Source organism: Tachyglossus aculeatus, chromosome 1 (genome assembly GCF_015852505.1).
Source record: "Tachyglossus aculeatus isolate mTacAcu1 chromosome 1, mTacAcu1.pri, whole genome shotgun sequence".
Classification (NCBI taxonomy): domain Eukaryota; kingdom Metazoa; phylum Chordata; class Mammalia; order Monotremata; family Tachyglossidae; genus Tachyglossus; species Tachyglossus aculeatus.
Window position 1 is genome coordinate 92756448 of NC_052066.1, and position 19645 is coordinate 92776092.

At 45.3% G+C, this 19645-nt stretch overlaps 1 protein-coding gene across 3 annotated transcripts; it reads right to left on the bottom strand.

Annotated features, from left to right (window-relative positions):
- Window positions 1-2587: 2587 nt before the first annotated feature.
- P2RY1 (purinergic receptor P2Y1) lies at window positions 2588-12720 on the bottom strand. 3 transcript variants are annotated; one of them, XM_038747254.1, is made up of 3 exons: window positions 12651-12720; window positions 9486-10632; window positions 2588-6063 (listed from the first exon to the last, which is right to left on the bottom strand). In XM_038747254.1, exons 2-3 carry the CDS (start codon window positions 10489-10491, stop codon window positions 5945-5947), a joined length of 1125 nt encoding a protein of 374 aa, XP_038603182.1. In that variant the 5' UTR covers window positions 10492-10632; window positions 12651-12720; the 3' UTR covers window positions 2588-5944. The 3 variants fall into 3 exon arrangements, 2 of the variants coding, with proteins under 2 accessions (XP_038603182.1, XP_038603175.1); XM_038747247.1 differs by lacking the exon at window positions 12651-12720 and adding an exon at window positions 11844-11946; XR_005451107.1 differs by lacking the exon at window positions 12651-12720 and adding an exon at window positions 11844-11946 and having other exon boundaries at window positions 5975-6063; window positions 9350-10632.
- Window positions 12721-19645: the final 6925 nt, after the last annotated feature.

Consider the following 19645-nt stretch of genomic DNA (forward strand, 5'->3'; position numbering starts at 1 on the left):
AATTAGGATGTTTTGATTATTTTTTACATTAAAGTTATGACTAGCAAAGCAGGTGATTATTCTCAATCCATGTTATTATTTAATATGATGATGAGTTAGAGAAAAGCTACTGAAGCAATTTCATTTAATTTTGAACAGCTCAAAGATGGATTTTTTTTGTAAAGACTGTAGGAGGCCTAATAATTTGTGAAAGTGATAATGGCCTTATTATAGAAGAAACAAATGTGGGTAGAATATAAAAGAAGAATATCATAAAGGCTAGAAAATTTGTTCATGAGGAAAAAACGAACATCCTTGTTCGTTAATGTCAAAATTTAATATGCCACATGCAGATCATGCCAGTCCTTCCTAGAAACCTGAAAAAGCTCCAATGAACTGCTCACATTAAATGAACTCCTGACCTTACACTCCCAGGCCTCCATCAACTGGCTCCACAGTCAATTATTTTGGTACTTGTTACATACCTATTATGTTCCATGCTCTGTACTAAGTGGGTAGATATGAGAAAATCAGGTTGGACATAGTCCCAGTTCCACAAGGGGCTCTCAATCTAAGGGAGGAGGGAGGAGGATTTAATCCCCATTTTATAGATGAGGAAACTGAAGCACAAAGTGAAATGAATTGCCCATGGTCACGCAGCAGTATTTACTGAGCTCTTACTCTGTGCCAAGCATTACACTACATGCTTGGGAGAGAAAAATACAGTAGAGTTGGTAGACATGATGCCCCCTGACAGGGAGTTTATGGTCTAGAGAAAGAGAGAGAGAGACTGCCCTCATGTACCTTCCTTCTTCTCTCATTCCTACCCTGCTTACTCAACCCTCTGTTACCAGACTCACCCAGTTCAATTCGTTACACACACTCTCCCATTGAAATACTCTACCAGTTTATTTTGCCCAACAACAATAATGATAAGTGGTATTTGTTAAGTGCTTACAATGTGCCAAGCACTGTACTAAGTGCTGGGGTACATTGGAAGTAGATTGGACACAGTCTCTATCCCACATGGGAATCTAAGGGGGAAGAAGAATGGGTATTTTATTACCATCGTGGATAGAAGAGGGAAAGACTGAGGTTCAGAGAAGTGAAGCAACTAGCTAAAGGTAACACAGCAGGTATGTAGCAGAGCCAGAGCCTAGGTCTTTCATCTAGGCTCTGCTCTTTCTTTTTTGTCCTCCTCAGCTCCTCATCTCGCTATCATAACAAATTTTCCTGCCATCTTAGGTTCAGCAATTCAATTGTTTTTTTTCATACTGAGCACATAAACTGAACTGTGAGTTTAAGATTAATTAAGGAAAAATTTTCCTTCAGCAACTACAACTCCCAGGAGATGAGGAAGGTTCAAATGTTTGAAACTTTCAATCAAGGGAGGGAGGAGAGTTTATTTTTCCTCTAGAGTGAATCCCTTGGGTGATTAGTGAAAGAAAAAGTGGTGTTAACTGACTTCAAAAGTACTATCCTCCTCAGCCAGAGATAGTTTCTTGTATCATGGATGTGTATGCCTATGCACTCATGTCAATCTACGCAAAGTGGGAGAGAGATAAGCAGGATGACACTGCGTTATGCTTGGAAATACGGCAGAGATAATGGGTCACAGAAAAGTTGATATGGATTGATTTGAGCTCTTATCCTCTGCAAATCCTTATGACCAATGTTTTGCTCAACTTTTACATAGCCCACCACCTCTAATTTTGTAGCAAAACCAGCAGGTATTTTACCATCTACAGAGTTGGGAAAAGAGGCCTTTCCCATCACCTTAGGGGCTGTTGCCCTATACAGAGCCAGATAACAGGGAAGGATAGTTTTTCTAGTTCTGGGAGGGGGTTCCTTAGTCAAATAGGTGGACAGGATTATCACTAAGGTATCTTAAGGAATATGAGATGGGAAAGGGTAAGAGCTTTAGTGTCTCTATCTCATCTATCTCACCACTGACCTCTTTCCTACATCCTCCCACCACTCTTCCCCACCTTCCAAACATTGTTAAGGTCATATGTTCGCTAAAAGGAGTTCCCCAACTAAGCCCTCTTTTTCCTGGCTCCCTCTTCCCTTCTGCATCATCTGTGCACTTAGACCTGTGACCTTTGGGTATTTGATCTTCACCTCATCCTTGACACCACAGACATGTACCTATCTTTAAATTACATATAATAAATTATTTATTATTATTATTAGTGATTGTCTTCCCTCTAGACCATAAGTTTATTGTGGGCAGGGATCGTGACTGCCAACTCTGTTGTACTGTACTCTCCCAAGGGAGTACAGTGTTCTGCACACAGTAAGGGCTCAATAAATACCATTGATTGTTGGTGATTCAACAGAGGTGTGATGAGATAAGTAGTTGTGAAAGATAATATTCAATCTTTTGCTCATAAAAAATAGGTGAGACCCTGTTGACTATTATTTGATCCTGAATAAGATATCATCATCTAATCAATAGCAGGATCCTATCTACCTTTGTTTTTGCAGATCACTCTTAAGAATGGCCTCTTGGAATGCCCCACCCTGAATTAACCATTACAGGACAGTCCATTAAATGAGGTGAGTTTGATGTGTACCAAAATATAACAATAATATAGACAACTCCAAGCAGTGTTTCATGATTTTATTGGATCTTTTTTCTGCCTCAGTTTGCTACAGCAGGCCACTAACTGTTATGGTTGTACCTGACTTCTGCTGCTATCGGACAGTAAGTAGGTATAGTTATTTTACCAAGCTGTCCACAAAAACTGCACGCAAACCACATAAAGCTGTATGGAAAGTGGACAACCCTTTTATTCATGAACGTTGTGTACAAATAGTGTTCTTTTTTAAAGTGACAACTGATTTAGATGAACTACAAAACCTGAGAAGGCTCAAAATGTCAAGTAACACTGTTTCCATAAGCAAAAATTGAATAGAACTATTAATTACAAATAAATCTAATTTAATCAGCTATATTAAATCACAAGTAATAGAAAAATAAACATTTTCACAAAAGCACTGACATTCACTGTAATCCACACTCACAAAACATTGAACATATATCTTGTACATTGTATCCCTTCATATTAGTTTGAAATGATGTACATAATACCTTATTTCTGCTTCATAATGGAACAGAATTGTGACTCAGCTGAGGTTCCTCCTCCCCAGCAGCAACCCCCAACCCCTGCCACACACACACACACAAAATCAGTAGAAGTTAAAATGGAGATTGAATACGACCAGGTAGAAGTGACACAGCAAACATTACACTTCTTGTACATAAAAAGCTATTGTTGTGGAAATATAAATTCCATTTCTTCAGGGAGAATCAGCCCTTGAAGGCCAAGAAGTTGCTTCTAGAATGAAAGGTTTGGGCAGCTGTGGGTGATCTCCTCAATGGACAGCCCCAGAAACCTCTTTTCCAGCCCTCCAAGTCCCTCCTTTATATTTTATATCACTAAGTCTGTTCTGACTCTCAAGGGCTAAACCAGGGCACACTACATGTTTGGAAAATCAGATGGTTGCTTGGCATTCTCAAATGGTGGCAGGGACTAAATCTGGGACAAGATTTTTGAATCTTTTGTGAATGAATGTAGACTCACCTGTCATATTGGGCACAACTGGAGAATCTCATGCAAAATTAGGACCATAAAGATCCAGTCTTAATGTTTTGTATATTTACTGTACAATCCTTGGGGTTGAATTCTGCCTTCGGATATAAACAAGGAGCTCCCATTAATTTCATTTAATTTCTTGAAAAGAAAGCATGCAAATACATCCCAGAGACAACATATCATTACAAAATACACTTTTATAGATGATTTTAAAATCTCTACTGAGAGCATTCAAATAATCAAAACATCTCAGGACAGTGGTATTTGAAAAGCATAGATACAGAGTAACTGTTTCTTATTTTCACTCTACACCACACAATATGTACAAATATGTCTTACTGGAATGCATATTTGCTTAAATATAATTTACCTCAGGGTACTAGGTCAAAACTTATCTTCTGAGGGATGTTTTTCAATCGTGCTTGTACAGCTAATGCACCACACTCGCATCATCAATAAATAATCACGTTGGACTCTTTAAATTGACCAGTAAATGGTAAAGCTTCGACAAAGCCTGATTGGGTTGGGTTTGTTAACCTTTCCTTTTCAGTGTCGTCAGTTCAATTCTAGGCAGCTTCTGAATCCGGTGGCAATTTTAGTTTCAGCTTCCGAGCACATATCTTCATCACAACTGATATCCTTATCGGATCTTTAGCAGATGAGGAAAACCATCTTGGAATGTAATAGAATTGCCCACTGCATGTTTCTCTAGCATTTCACATTTTCAAAAGCAGCTGGCAATCATTAATCAGCTCAGCCCGGCCCCCTAAGAACGCTGTCCTGTAGGTTGGTGGTACTCAAATCGGTTTTCTAATGGCTTGTTCAATCAAGGGAATTCTGTTGCAGAACCCCGAAGAACTCAGAACCTCCACCTCCCATTGTGGCCCTGATTCTGGACTGCTTCTTCTCTTAGGAGTTCTTTAGTTGGCCAAGGCTAGGTGTGTGATGAACCTTGATGCACAAATGCAGGGAATGTGTCTTTTGTTTCTGTTGTACTTTTCCAAGTGTTTAGTAGAGTGCTTGCATTGAGTGGTGATTCAATACACCCCGTTACTATTACTAGGGTGGTTTTTATTTAAAAGAAATCTAACTGAATCATTTGTCAGGAATTCTCATCACTCTTTGATTCTCATTCTTGCCATTTAATAAAAGGAAAGGCGTCCCAAAAATGAAAGTTATTTTTTTAATTGTCATAAAAGCTGACTGGCATATGACCTCAGGACCCATTAAGAGTTTTTTCTTTGCCAGTGTTGAAAATACCACTTTATTGCCCAATTTCTACCTAGCGCAGTAACCTGAGATTTTTCCTAGCTGCATACGAAAAATATTCCCAGAGAGGTACTGTCACAACTCAGCAAGCCTGTTACCACATCATTTGCTCAATAGATTTCAAGTCAGTAGCAAGCCTAGACTCTGAATCTTGTATCTTTTGACTTCTGGAATATGTTCCATCTCTTTTCTCCAGCCAGCATTTATCTTCTCACGACTTTGCACTTTTGGAGAGGAGTGAGGGTTTAACTTTGTGAACTCAAAATTGCAAAGACACTAGGGCTGATTAGGATAATGAGCTGTATATACCCTCATTTCCACAAACTCCTATCAAGGATATTTTCCCTGGAGACACAAATTCACGGAAATCCTTAACAGGGTCTTCTAGTAATTAGCCCCGAGCCCCATGAGATAGAGAAGTTTTATTTAATCTTTGCTAATCTAGAGGGAAACCTCCGGGAAGTCCCCTGCCTCTAGTCTAACCCATGGCCTTTTGTCACCTCTTTCTAAAACTTTTCTAAAAAGATGAACAGGTATATTTATTTGGTCTCAAATATTACAATATAGAATAAGAAGTTACCATATCAGGATTTATTTGAGCTTTAGTTAGTCTTGAAATTTATTTTTAAAACATTAAAAAAACCCACCGTTTGGAACAGTCTGATTTTTATCTACTCCAAATCCTGTTGATCTCCTGAAAGGGAAAACTTTTCCTAACACGCTACCCGGCCAAGAGACCACAGATGACGCCTTCTCCTCGCCACACAGAATTTCAGATCCTCGAGATCTAGACTTACTCGAGTCTCTTCAGCTGCCCCAAATCCTCTTTCCAGATCCTGAAGACCAGCCCTGCTACAGCCTGCAGACAGCTGCTCCAAACAAATCCCTTCAAGGGTTCCACGCTAGGCTGGCCTATTCAGCAAGGTCTCTCCCGGGGCACGGATAGCCCGAGAGGGTTTCAGGAGTCAGGCTTATTACTCTTTGGCATAGCATCACTATTTCTTGCCTCCTGTCTTTCTCTAGAGATAACTGGAAGAAAGTTGCCCAGGAGCGAAGAGGAGACTGAGATTGACCCCTACTCGCTCTCTAGCGCCTGACTAGAGTGATGGTCCTCCAACAGGAGATGGCTGGGATGGCCCGGCGCAGCGCATACTCAGAGCAGGATTGTGCTGGAGGAGGACACAGCTGCCTGCAGCAGGGCTGGACATCCTGGGACCTAGAAAGAAGAAAACTCAAGTAAATGACTCTGGAAAATGTCCCAACTTGTCTCCTGAGCCAGGATGTTGATGAGGGGATGTTTGATTCTTACAGATTCAGACAATGGAGCCTGAGACTTTTACTTTCTGTAGTTACTAGAGACCTCATCCTGCCACTGTGAACTTACTGTAATTAAAACGCATTTGTGGGAAAAAGGTTTTACCACTTCCCGTTACTTCACATGATAAATCCTTAAATGCAGGGTGACAGTGGGCAGAGAAGGTGTCTGCCAACTGAATTATATTGTACTTCCCGAAGCACTTAGTACAGTGCTCTGCACACAGTAGCACTTTAGAAATTCCATTGATTGATTGGTTGAGCTCTTGACAGAAAATTGATTGGACACTTGCTCCCAAAAGGGTTTAAACCCATATGGATCAGTTAGAGAACTGGCGGGGCTCAGTGGCAAGAGCCTGGGCATGGGAGTCAGAGGTCGTGAGTTCTAATGCCGACACCACTACTTATCAGCTCTGTGACCTTGGGCAAGTCACTTCACTTCTCTGGGCCTCACTTCACTCACCTGTAAAATGGGGATTAAGACTGTGAGCTACACATGGGACAACCTCATTACATTGTATCTACCCCAGCGCTTAATACAGTGCTTGGCACATAGTAAGCGCTTAATAAAACCATCAATATTATCAGTTTTCCTCATTCCAGCTGAATGACTATATTCCTATGAAGTATTTATCTCAGCATCAGCTGTTCAGGGAAAGGTCTAACCAGTATTTACTAAATTAAAATCTCACACCCAGCATCAATTCCCCCTTCACCCTATAAATGCCTTTGACAGTAGCCTCAAATTGAAGTCTCAGGAGTAATAATAGCTGGTTCTTTAGCCTGCATTTGCAACATTGGCTCTGAGTCCTCATTTTAAGACCTCCATTATCAGTAACTCTAAATCTGTGGGTTTCATCTAGGTATTTGTAGCATCATCTATCATAAAAATTTTGTGCGTACAATCATCTTAATTTGGAATTTAGAGGTTATTAGGAAATGTGCTTAAGACAGAAGGAACATTTCCTAAAAAATCTGAATATTTGACAGATTTTACATTAATGCCCAATACAGAAAAAAACATATCGCAGACAAGATTTTCATCGATCTCTTCTTCCAATTAAATAAGTTAAAATAAATACATTTTGCAAATAGGTGAATGCATGACTTCTAAGCTGCTTTGCAATGTTGCCCAGAGCTATTTAGAGCCGTTTATTTTTAAGTCATGAGCCCTCAGGTTCAAAAAAGGAAATACCCTTCTTTCTCTTGTGGGGTGGCGAGATTGCTCTTCAAGTGAGGAGAACTTAGGTCAGCTAAAACTCTACATGTCTTCATATTCTACAAAATGACATATCAAATGATTTTTCTATCTGCCTGCATCCTCTTACCTGACATGCAATACTTTCTAACACATAGAGAAGCAGCATGACCAAGTGGATAGAGCACAGCCTTGAAAGTCAGAAGGATCTGGGCTGTAATCCTGATTCTGCCACTTGTCTGTGACCTTGGGCAGGTCACTTCACTTCTCTGTGTCCCAGTTACCTCATCTGGAAAAGGAGGACTAAGACCGTGAGCCCTATGTAGGACAGGGACTGTGTCCAACCCCATTCACTTGTGCAAACCCCAGTGCTTAGTATAGTGCCTGGCATGTAGTAAAGCACTTAACAAATACCACAGTTATCATTATTTAAAAGAAACACAGAAGGGACATTTTCATCTCAGTTTCCATTGGCTCTGAAACCCATATTTCAGCATTCATTCATTCATACGATCATATTTATTGAGTGCTTACTGTGTGCAGAGCACTGTTCTAAGCGCTTGGAAAGTACAAGCGCGGGATGATGTGACATTTCAGCACACGGCATTTATGTTGTCCAGAGTGACCCTTTTTCACATTTGGAGTGTACACATTTTGGAGGGTTGCCATCAATCCTCTCCCAGCCTGACAATATTCCATTGCATTTTTTTCCCCCACCTGCTATAGCATCTGCACTCTGCAGTCAGTTTGGTGTAGAACAAACAAACAAAAATTGTTCTATTATAGATGTGGATAAGAACTTGTCCAGAAAATAAACTCCTGAGACATTACATAATGATCTGTAAGTGAAAAATACCTTTAAAAAATTATTTTAGTTTTTGCAAGAAAGAAACTGAAGGTACTTTTATTCGTTAACTTCGATGTTTTTTACGGCTAGAATAACTCACAGACATCCACCGTCAAACACTTAGCACCCTGAACATTATCTGGGTGGCTTTCCAGAAATTATTTCTACCCAAACACTTCAACTCCCTACAACGGGCCGCTAAAATTTCAAACAAGCATCGAGCTAGAAACTGCAGTGTGAGTGGCCAGAAATTTCAACTTGCTTCAAGGTTGGGAAATAGCTCGTCTACAATGGAAAGTAGAGTGGGAGAACAACGATTCCTGATCCATTCTAAATATTTGGAAGAGCTGGAGCTCTGTGAACCTCTAAGATACATGAGAAAGACAAACAGTCAAATGAAAGTGCAACCTCGAGCTCAAAAGAGAAGTTCATTTTTCTTGGATAAGTTGCAATGCTGCAGGAACATGAGTTGAATAATAATAATTGTAATAATTGTCGTATTTAGTAAGTGCTTACTATGTGCCAGGCACTGTACTAAACGCTGGGGTGGATACAAACCAATTGGTTGGGACATAGTCCCCATCCCACCTGGGGCTCAACACTCCTAATCTCCATTTTACAGATGAGGTGACTGAGGCACAGAGAAGTGAAATGACTTGCCCAAGGTCACATAGCAGACAAGTGGCAGAGTGGCAGAGTTGAAGCATACGTGCACAGTGACGTTCCCCTGCCACCCCCTCCTGTGCCCACACCTCACCAGCCTAGGGTGGAGAACGGCTCTGGCTACAGGAAGCGGTAAAAACAGAAGCTTCTGACTGCATTTCGGCTAAGAGAATATTACTTAATTACGTAAACCACCGCAGTCAGAATAAGAGGGATTTCTGTGAGTCTCCGAAAAGCAAGTCCAAACAATTTAAGTCGAGTTTGGTTTATCCTCCTACCTTCAAACGTCGTGACTTAAACTTCCCCTCGGCTTACGTGATCTCGGGGTTCGCTGCAGAAACCCGAAGGGAAGGGCAAGAAAGCTCACTCTTTCCTTCCCATCTCCCTGCCTCTTCTTCTCCTACTTCTTCACCTTCCTCCATCCCTCCCCCACCCTCCACGTGCTCCCCCACATTCTTCTGGCTCTGATTAGCTCCATACCATGTTCAAAAATGAGGTGTTTTAGTAAAGACTTGGGCCCCTTTTGCAATTCACAAGCTTGTATCCCCATTCTGTTTGTACTCTGTCAAAATATTGAGGGTCATCTCTTCACTCTTGGATTGCAAATGTGCCTCACTTCTTCTCGAAGCTTTCCTGGTGGCCCTGGACAGCCGTCTCCGGAAGGTATCTCCAGCCAGGAAGTAGAGGATGGGGTCCACACAGCTGTTGAGGCTGGCCAGGCCCCGCGTCACCTGGTAGGTGGCGTAAACCCTGTCGTTGAAGGCGCACATGTCCGGGGTCTGGAAATCCAGCCTGGCCCTCAGGTTCAAGGTTTTCATCACGTGGAAGGGGAGATAGGACACGGCGAAGACGGTCAGCACGATGATGACCAGGTAGATGGACTTCCGGCGAAGCGGGGAGTTGTCCAAATCCTTGTACACCAGGGCCTTGACGATCAGCCCGTAGCAGCCCAGGATCAGCACGAAGGGGATGCAGAACATGGCCACAGTGGTGCACATGCTGTAGATGAAGTAGCTCCTCAGGTAGTCATCAGAGGTGGTGTCGTAGCAGGTGACTGTCTTGTTCTTGCGGACGCCGGTACCCGAGTAGAAGAGGATGGGTGAGATACCAGCCACCACGACGCCCCAGACCAGGGCGCTGATGTAGACAGCATGCTTCTTCTGCATCCGGCCTAGGGACTTGAGCGGGTGGACCACGCCAGTGTAGCGGTGCACGCTTATGCAGGTGAGGAACAGGATGCTGCCGTACAGGTTCACGTGGAAGATGAAGCGCTGCAGTTTGCACATGGGGTCACCGAAGATCCAGTCGGTCTTGTTGAAGTAGTAGAAGATGAGGGCCGGCAGGGTGAGCACGTACAGAAAGTCGGCCAGGGCCAGGTTGAACATGTACACGGAGATGCCGCTCCACGGCTTCATGTGGAAGACGAACATCCAGATGGCCACGCTGTTGCCCAGGAAGCCGGCCAGGAAGACCAGGATGTAGACGGCGGGCAGGTAGTAGAACTGGAAGCCGGTCTTGGTCAGGGAGCACTTGGCCACAGTGGCCGTGGCTGTGGCCGTGGCATTGCCCCAGCCGGGCACGGCCGTGCCATTGAGTCCAGATGGCCAGAGGATGCCGGCCATGGTGTCCCCGGTGACCAGGCTGGGTGGTCAGGGGGAGAGGAGGAGGAGGAGGAGGAGAAGGAGGAGAAGGAAGATGAGCTGGTGGAGGCAAAGGCCTCGCAGGCCGTGGGGGCTGGAAGATCCAGGGGCAAAAGCAAACATCTGCAAAGGGGGAGACACGGAAAGAAAGAGACGGGCAGCAGGACCCGAGGAGGAGGGAAAGGGAGGGTGAAGGAAGGAAGGACACCCAAGTTGGGGGACCTCGGGGGGGTCCTCCCCTCCCTCGGACTCTCCCCCACCCTGTCACCCCGTGCCCAGGGCGTCGAGGGCAGTGCCCACCCCGGAATTGAGAACTTTTCCCAAACAAAAGAGTGTTTTCCTCCTTTCTTTGCGCATTTTCTTTCGACCTCACTTTTCTGGCTTGGTTTCCCCGGGCGAAGGGGCAGCGTGCTGGCCGGCCCTGGCTCCCCGCTGCCCTGCCCACCCCATCCCGGGCTTGGGGTCATCGTCCGCGCCCCCTCTATACCCCTCCCAGCCCGCTCCCGCGCCGGGGCCCCTGTGTGCCCTCGCCCACCCCGTGCCCCCCTCGCCACCCCGCCATAGGGCCCATCCCACCCTCCTCTTCTCCCAGGCTCTGCCCTTCTCATTGCCCACCGCCCCTGCCCCGGCTCTGCCCTCCTCTCTGCCCACCCTCCGTGCCCAGGCTCTGCCCCCCACTCTGCCCACTTCCCGTGCCCTGATTCTGCCCACCGCCCGTGCCCACCGCCCGTGCCTCGGCTCTGCCCTCCTCTCTGCCCTTCCTCTGTGACCCGGCTCTGCCCACGGGCCATGCCCCTGTTCTGCCCACCGCCCTTGCCCTCTCTCCGTGCCCCAGCTCTGCCCACGGCCCCTGTCCCGGCTCTGCCCACCTCACTACCCTCTCTCCGTTCCCCGGCTCTGCCCACCGCCCTTGCCCCTGTCATGCCCCCTCTTTGCCCACCGCCCATGCCCCAGCTCTGCCCTCCTCAATGCCCTTACCCCCGCGCCCCAGCTCTGCCCTCCCTCGGTGCCCCAGCTCTGCCCCTCTCTTTGCCCACCGCCCATGCCCCGGCTCTGTCCTCCCCAATGCCTTTGCCCCTGTGCCCCGGCTCTTCCCACCTCCCGTGTCCCTGTCCTGCCCACCTCTATGCCCTCTGTGCCCTGGCTCTGTTCCCCTCTCTGTCCACCGCCCGTGCCCCGGCTCTGCCCTCCCTCGGTGCACCGGCTCTGCCCCCCTCTTTGCCCACCGACCATGCCCCGGCTCTGCCCTCTTCAATGCCCTTACCCCCGTGCCCCGGCTCTGCCCACCTCCGGTGCCCCTGTCCTGCCCCCCTTCCGTGCCCCGTGGTCCTTACCTTGGGTGTCTCAGCTCCGCCGGGCAGCCTCGGGGCTCCGCTCGGGTCCCTTAGGGAGCCCTGTTCCCCCTTCCCCCTTCCCTCGCACCGTGCCCAGCTCCGTGCCCCCGGCGGTGCCCTCCGCCTCCGCCAGCCGGGACCGGCCCGCGCTCGCTGCCCGAGTGCCGGAGACGGGGGCAGGGCCGGGGGCGGGGAAGGGGGCACAGAGTCCGTCCTCCTTGGCACAGTCGGGGAGGTAGTGCCCTGCCTCCCGGGCTCCACGCCCACTCCCCGCCCTCACCCACCCAGGGGGAGGAGGAGGAGGGAGGAGGTGCCCTCTCCGGAACCCCCTGCAGAGGACGGCAGGAGTTGGCAAAAGGAGCAGGGACGGGGGGTGACGGGGCAGGGGGCGTTTTTCGGGCTGAAGTTGAGCCAGCCGAGCTCCCAATCTCTCTGCCGGATGGCACAGCAGGGGCACCGGGGCACCACTCCCACTGGCAGCGCCCCCCAGCCCCCCGTGCCAACCCTCCTCCGACGGGCAGGGCTTCCTCCCCCCGGGCGAGGGGCAGGGCACCCCTTCTTCTCTCCTCCCTGCCACCCCGCACCCACCCACCCCCGCATTTGGGTCCCTTGACACGCGGGATTTACCCACACTAAAAATACCCAAGGCGGGCACCACCCCAGATCCCTCCCACCACCTGTGCCCACCTGCCCACCCAAGACCCCACCGACTAACTCGGAAGGGAAAGGAAAGAAGGGAAAGGGTCAGGTCCTTCCCCAAACCCTCTTACCCCTTTCGAGTTTTAAACGCCAATCTGAACGACCTACCTCTTTCGTCAAACGTAACGAAGACAATCCGATTGGGCACGAGATGGAGCTTTTTTCCCTTAATCTTCTCTTCGAACTACGAGAGCATTTGCGAAAGCCTCAACCTGGTAGCTCTTTAGAGAGTGAAAGGGTTTCAACACGGCGCTTGCCTTAGGCTGGTCCCTTTCGTACTTTTGCACCGCGGAAGACTTTTCAAGGTAGAAGTGATCAATCGAACGTATTTAATGAGCGCTTACTGTGTGCAGAGCACTGAACTCAGCACTTGGAAGAGTACCACAACACAATATGACAGAGTTGGTAGGCATGTTCCTTGCCCACAGCGAGCTTTCAGACTACAGGGTGAGTCATGTTTTTGCAATTTTGCATTCACTATCAGCTGCCTTGAAAAGAATTGCACCCCTCGGTGAGACTATGAAGTTCGGGAACAAGGATGTGTTCACTCTTTTATACGATAATTATTATTATTTTCCCCAATTTTAAATTCAATAATCAGCCTTATTTTCTTATTTCAGCCCAAGCTATATTTTTGTATTGTTATTCTTATTAGTGTTTGTAGTTCATAATAGGACATCCTCGTCAGCTTGAATTTCAGTCATGGTTGGGAAAAAACAAAAACATTTTCTTGTTTTATACTTGACTGGCACTTTCCAAACTGAAAGTCCCTCAAGATTACATAATTTAAATGTATGCAGTAGGTTCATTGGGAAACCAACCAAATAATGAATCCCACTTATGTGTGTAACCTGGAAGGGACATAGCCAAAATAAGCTCCCCAAACTGCCAGTAAATGTTTTATACCTTAAGATGCTTATTTCATTCCTGTGTGACAAAAGTCAAATATTTTTTCTTTCTTCCTTTTATATTTCAAATGGCAGATTACCTATAAATTACATGTGATAAAGACCCCGGGTCCCGTTACTTAATGTTAAGCAATAGCCTTCCTTAAAAAAAAAAAAAATAAAAAAGAAAGCCTTAAACTTATTGAAACCATTCATTCAACTGCATTTATTGAGTGCTTACTGTGTGCAGAGCACTGTACTAAGCACTTGGGAAGTACAATTCAGCAACAGAGACAATCCCTGCCCACAACGGGCTCACAATCTAGAAGCCCCAGGGTACAGCCTGTGATAATACATAAATACACATTTACATACATGTATAAGTATGTACATATGAGAGAGGAGAAATATGGCAGGGAGGCATGGAAGAGAAAAGGAGATAGATAGCGATTTTCAAATCTATGTTACCTTGTTTCCAGAACCCATTGGTTCCAGGATAAGATAGCCAACTTTGACTTCTGCAAGTCAACCAGACTGCACCAACACTAAAGCAGAATCTCAAAGATGGTGCATATTTACCCCATTTTTTATGGCTATGGTATTGTCAAAGAGTATTCCCTGCTCCCCTGTTTGTGCTAATTAAGTTGGAGAAGTACCCAAGAAAGTAGGCAGCATTGCCTAGTAGAAAGACCGTAGGCCTTTGAGTCAGAGAACCTGGGTTCCAATCCTGGTTCCACCACCTTGTCTGCTGTGTGACCTTGGGGAAGTAGCTTAATCAATCGATTAATGGTATTTATTGAGCAACTCGTATGTGCAGAGCTCTGTATTAAGAGCTTGGGAGAGTGCAATACTAGAGTCGTTAAGACACATTCTCTGCCCATATGAACGGCTTAATTTATCTGTGCCTCAGTTACCTCACCTCTAAAAATGGGGATTAAGATTGTGGGACCACGTGGGACGTGGACTGTGTCTAAACTGACTGTCTTGAATCTAGCCCCCCACCCCCATCACTTAGTACAATGCCTGGCATATTGTCAACACTTAACAAACACTATAAAAAAAAAGTGGGTGTGTGTATGTGTGGAGGGAGGAGGGTGGGGGGCAGGGGGCAGGGGAGAAGAAGGTGTATATCATAGATGCACTCTGCCATTCTCCGCCCTCTCTTTTCCTCCATACCCCTACTCCTTTTTCACACCCCCTCCCCAAAATTGCACTGTCACCTAGCTAGGGAGAAGAGTTAAAAATAACTCTAAATGGGGCAAGTAATTGGCACGGAGTCTCAATCTAAAATTAGCAAGGTCCTAATAGTTCATACAAATAGAGTTGGATTACTGCTTTAAAGCAACACAGCAGTCGTTTTAGGCTACAAGTCTTCAGGCTGTAAGTGTTATGCTGTTTCTCCACTGATAATGTATGCGGAGTAGAACCTAATAGAGTATAAGGCAGTTGCTGTGTAACTTCCTTCTACGTTGCATTTGTAGCCTAAACAATCTCTGACTTTTCTTAGATGATATAGACTGGTGTATTAACTCACAAATCCCTGTAACCATCAATTAAAGAAAATGTGTTTTTAAATACATACTTACAGCCAAAGTACCCAATAAGTGCTTTCAGGAAAGAGACAGATCATGGTTGGGGATTCTGGGTATTAGCTGTAATCACAGTGTTCCCTAGACACTTTTATAGTGTAAAGAGAGAGCTGAATAATCAAATATTCCAAAACTGATCCCAACAGTGTGTCATATGAACTAGAGAAAGTTACAATCCGTTCATTTAAAATGGTGTCTACTCTGAAATTGAATAACTAAATTTTCTAAGTTCAGGATACATGAGGATCAGACATTAGAACAATAAGCCAGGCCATTCAGAAGGCCAAAACATGTTCTCTATTTGCGTATTTAAACATTGGCCAAAATGACGCTTTGTTGAAGACCTGGGACCGTGTGATGCATTGTCCCTTCACATAAGAAAGAATGGAGGTGAGGAGAGGGAGAGGAAAGGAGATGGGAAGAGAGGAGAAAAGGGGGGAGGAGAGGTAAACCATAAAGAGGGGAGGCGTCTGGAGGGAAAGGAAGAAGAGGGAAGAGGAGGGTAATTGTCCTTCCGGTTCAGAGATTTTTATCATGTGTGTGAGTATATCTGACAAGACTAATGTTCTTCTTTTCAAGAACATAATTACTGGAAGTTGGAACTGTGGAACTGCTTGCCTTAGCTATTTTCATATACAGACATTGAGTGGCCTTTTGTTGGTTATTAGGTCAGCAATCTTTCTGCATTATACAGTAGAAAGTTTCCCACAAAGTTTTCTCCCATCCCCTCACCTTCCCCTCCCCATACACACACTCTCAGCCAGCTATGTAGCTCCACTCTGCCTTTTCTTTAGGAGAGAATGACTCTAGTCTTATAGATTTCATTTGCTCTTTTTGGCAATAGTTCAATGATGTATAAATCTTTCACTAGCCTTTCTTAGAGAGCTGTCTCAAAAATGTAAGACAAAGTGGAAATTCTAAAATTCAGTTCTTCTCAGGCCCTCAATAAGTTACTATTATTTGAACTTAGTTTTCTAAAAGACATAGGAAATGTAGGTATCTCCATACAGGGAGATTCTTCTTAGGGAGGAACCTCCGCTCCTCTTACTTTCCAAGAGTTGGTTCAGTTGAAAGGTGGGTGCAGGGGTCTGTTTGCTGCCATTATTACACCTGCTAAATATGAATTACTAGTGTTCAGCGTGTATAAATTCTGATGATTTTTTAAATATATTGCTGCAAATCTAAGTTGGCAAGTGAAGTCCAAATGAATAAAGAAGTTGTCATCTTTTTCCAGCCTTAACACTAAATCATTACATGGTCTAGGCAACTAATGGGGTAATTTTCTTGGAAGAACAGAATCGCCCTTTAGGTTTTGGTGAGAGGGTGTTCATAATTATCCAAGTTTATTGTTTAATGCTAATTCCTGCTTGTGTCACTCATGCTGTGTGGCCTGGAAGACAGAGCTATTAAAATAAATGATAACTTGTTTACTACCCCTGACTCTCCTAGGACCTGGGGATCACAAGTGAAATGCCTTCACCCTGTGGGCACTCCAAAACATTTTTTGACAAGATGGAGGCCCTAAATATTCAGGTTTACCTATCAGTCCACCCAATTGGAGTAAATGAAGAAGAATGATCATTTCCTTGGCTCAAAATTGTAAGCTCCTTGTGGACAGGATAGATGCCTACCAACTCTGTTGTACTGCACTTTCCCAAGCACTTAGTGCAGAGCTCTGAATATAGAAAGAACTCAGTAAATACCACTGATTGATTGACTGATTCTCAAGGGGCTCTGAAAGCAGGAATTAGAAAACAAAGATAACCAGTCATGCCGTGTAATAGCTTCTCACTGCTACTTAATGCTTCTTTCTTATATTTTAAGAGACTAGATTGGCTTTGTGTTTTCTCAAACATTTTTATCCTATAGTGCCAAACCTCAAACAGCCCTTCAGAAAAAAGCACAGAGAGCCAACAAGAATGCCCACGGAACTGGTTGAACTACCGGGAGGGAGATGAACTCAATCCCTTACTGGAGAATTAAGATAATAAAGCCATTTTACATTCTTTTTCTATAGGCTCTAGTCCTGGGATGTTCCTTTCTGGTTTGGGAAAATAGAAAGCAAAATAAATGCTTGGCAGATCATATTCCTGACTCAAGATTTTTGCTTTGGAGAAAGGCTTCTGCTTTCAATTACAGGGTTTGACCAAACCTCATAGCCCTGTACTGCTTTCTGCTTTTCCTCATCTTTCATCTTGGTCCCAAACACCTGGCAGTGCAGCTTGGTGCTGATGGGGATCATTAACCTCAAACATTCCACATGAGCCACAGGGAGCTTGATTTTCAAAATCCCAAACTCTGACACCCCAACATTCTAACTCTGCCTGACAGTTTTGGATAATAATGATGATATTTGTTAAACACTTACTATGTGCAAATCACTGTCCTAAGCACTGGGATAGGTACAAGGTGATCAGGTTGTCCCACGTGGGGCTCACAGTCTTAACCCCCATTTTACAGAAGAGGTAGCAGGTCCAGAGAAGTGAAGTGACTTGCCCAAAGTCACACAGCTGACAAGTGGTGGAGTTGGTATTCAAACCCATGACCTCTGACTCCCAAGCCCCGGCTCTTGCCAATGAGCCACGCTGCTTCTCAGTGTGAGACTACCATCTCTCCTTGAAGAGCCCCACAGCTTGCCTCTTCACTTTCCTCATTAGAAGGCAAACTCCTCGTGGGCAGGGCCCATGTCACTTTGTTATTCTGTACTTATTTTGTATTATAAGCCACTATTCTGTAAGGCATTGTAAACTGTTACTCTGTAATCCACATAGAGATGGCTTCAACTACCATCTCTATGAGAATGATTCCCAAGCAGCATGGCTTAGTGGACAGAGCCCGGGCTTGGGAGTCAGAGAATGTGGGTTCTAATCCTTGTTCCACCATTTGTCTGCTGTGTGACCTGGGGCAAGCCACTTCTCTTCTCTATGCCTCAGTTGCCTCATTTGTAAAATGGGGATCAAGACTCTGAGCCCCACGTGGGATCACCTGATTAGCTTGTATCTACTCCAGTGCTTCAAACAGTGGTTGGCACACATTAAGGGTTTAACAAATACCATTATTATTATTAAAACTATATCTCCAGCCCCATATGTTTACTATTATATTGTACTCTCCCAAATGTTTAGTACAGTGCTCTGCATACAGTAAGTGCTCAAAAAATATATTTTCCTGACTGACTTATCTTTCTCCTTCTATGCAGTTTCGTATTTCCTCCTGCCTTCTGGACATCTCTACTTGGATGTCCTGCTGACACTTCAAACTTGGCATGTCCAAAACAGAACTCCTCATCTTCCCACCCAAACCGTATCCTCCCTCTGACTTTCTCATCATCTCTGCCTCTCAAACCCATAACCGTAGCATTATCCTCAACTCATCTCTCCCATTCAATCCACATACTCAATTGGTCACTAAATCCTGCCGGTTCAACCTTCACGGCATGGCTAAAATATAAGAGAAGCAGTGTGGCTCAGTGGAAAGAGCACAGGCTTTGGAGTCAGAGGCCATGGGTTCTAATTCCAGCTCCACCACTTGTCTGCTGTGTGACTTTGGGCAAGTCACTTCACTCCTCTGTGCCTCAGTTACCTCATCTGTCAAATGGGGACGAAGACTGTGAGCCCCAAGTGGGACGACCTGATCACCTTGTATGACCCCCAGCGCTTAGAACAGTGCATTGCACATAGTAAGCCCTTAACAAATACCATCATTATTTTTATTAATACCCTTTCTTCTTCACTCAAACTGCTACCACATTAAGGCATTGTAAACTGTTACTCTGTAATCCGCATAGAGATGGCTTCAACTACCATCTCTATGAGAATGATTCCCAAGCAGCATGGCTTAGTGGACAGAGCCCGGGCTTGGGAGTCAGAGAATGTGGGTTCTAATCCTTGTTCCACCATTTGTCTGCTGTGTGACCTGGGGCAAGCCACTTCTCTTCTCTATACCTCAGTTGCCTCATTTGTAAAAGGCACTTACCATTTGAGGCACTTATCCTGCTTTGATTACTGCATCAGTCTCCTTGATGACCTCCCTGCCTTCTCTCTCTCCCCACTTCAGTCCATACTTCACTCTTCTGCCTGGATCATTTTTCTACAAAACAGTTCAGTCCATGTTTCCCCAATCCTCAAGAACTTCCAGCAGTTGCCCATCCACCTCTGTATCAAACCTAAATGCCCTACCGTCGGCTTTAAAGCATTCAATCTCCTTGCCCCCTTCTACCTTCTACCCCTTCTACTAGAACTCCACCTGCATTCAGTCCTCCAACTGCCATCCTGCTTACTGTACTGCAGTCCCATCCATCTCACCACCACCCCTCGCTCCCATCCTGCCTCTGGCCTGGAACTCTCTCCCCCTCAATATCCAACAGATGATCATTCTCCCCACATTCAAAGCCTTATTAAATTCATGTCTCTTCCAAGAGGCCTTCCCCAACTAAGCCCTCATTTCTTCTTCTTCCACTTCCTTCTGCATCACCCTTGCATTTAGAGTTGCATCCTTTATTCACCTCACCCTCAGCCCCACAGCACGTTTGTACATAACCGTAATTAGTGTATTTCTGTTAAAGTCTGTCCCCCATCTAGACTGTAAGCTCCTCGTGGGTAGGGAAAATGTCTGCCAACTCTGCTCT

Excerpts from the sequence above, each read along its gene's own strand:
- P2RY1 (XM_038747254.1), bottom strand. The coding sequence starts at position 10,491 with ATGGCCGGCATCCTCTGGCCATCTGGACTCAATGGCACGGCCGTGCCC. Across the intron at positions 6,064-9,485 it reads CAGGAAAGCTTCGAGAAGAA|GTCCCAGGATGTCCAGCCCT; the intron begins GTGAGGCACATT and ends TCTTCTTTCTAG.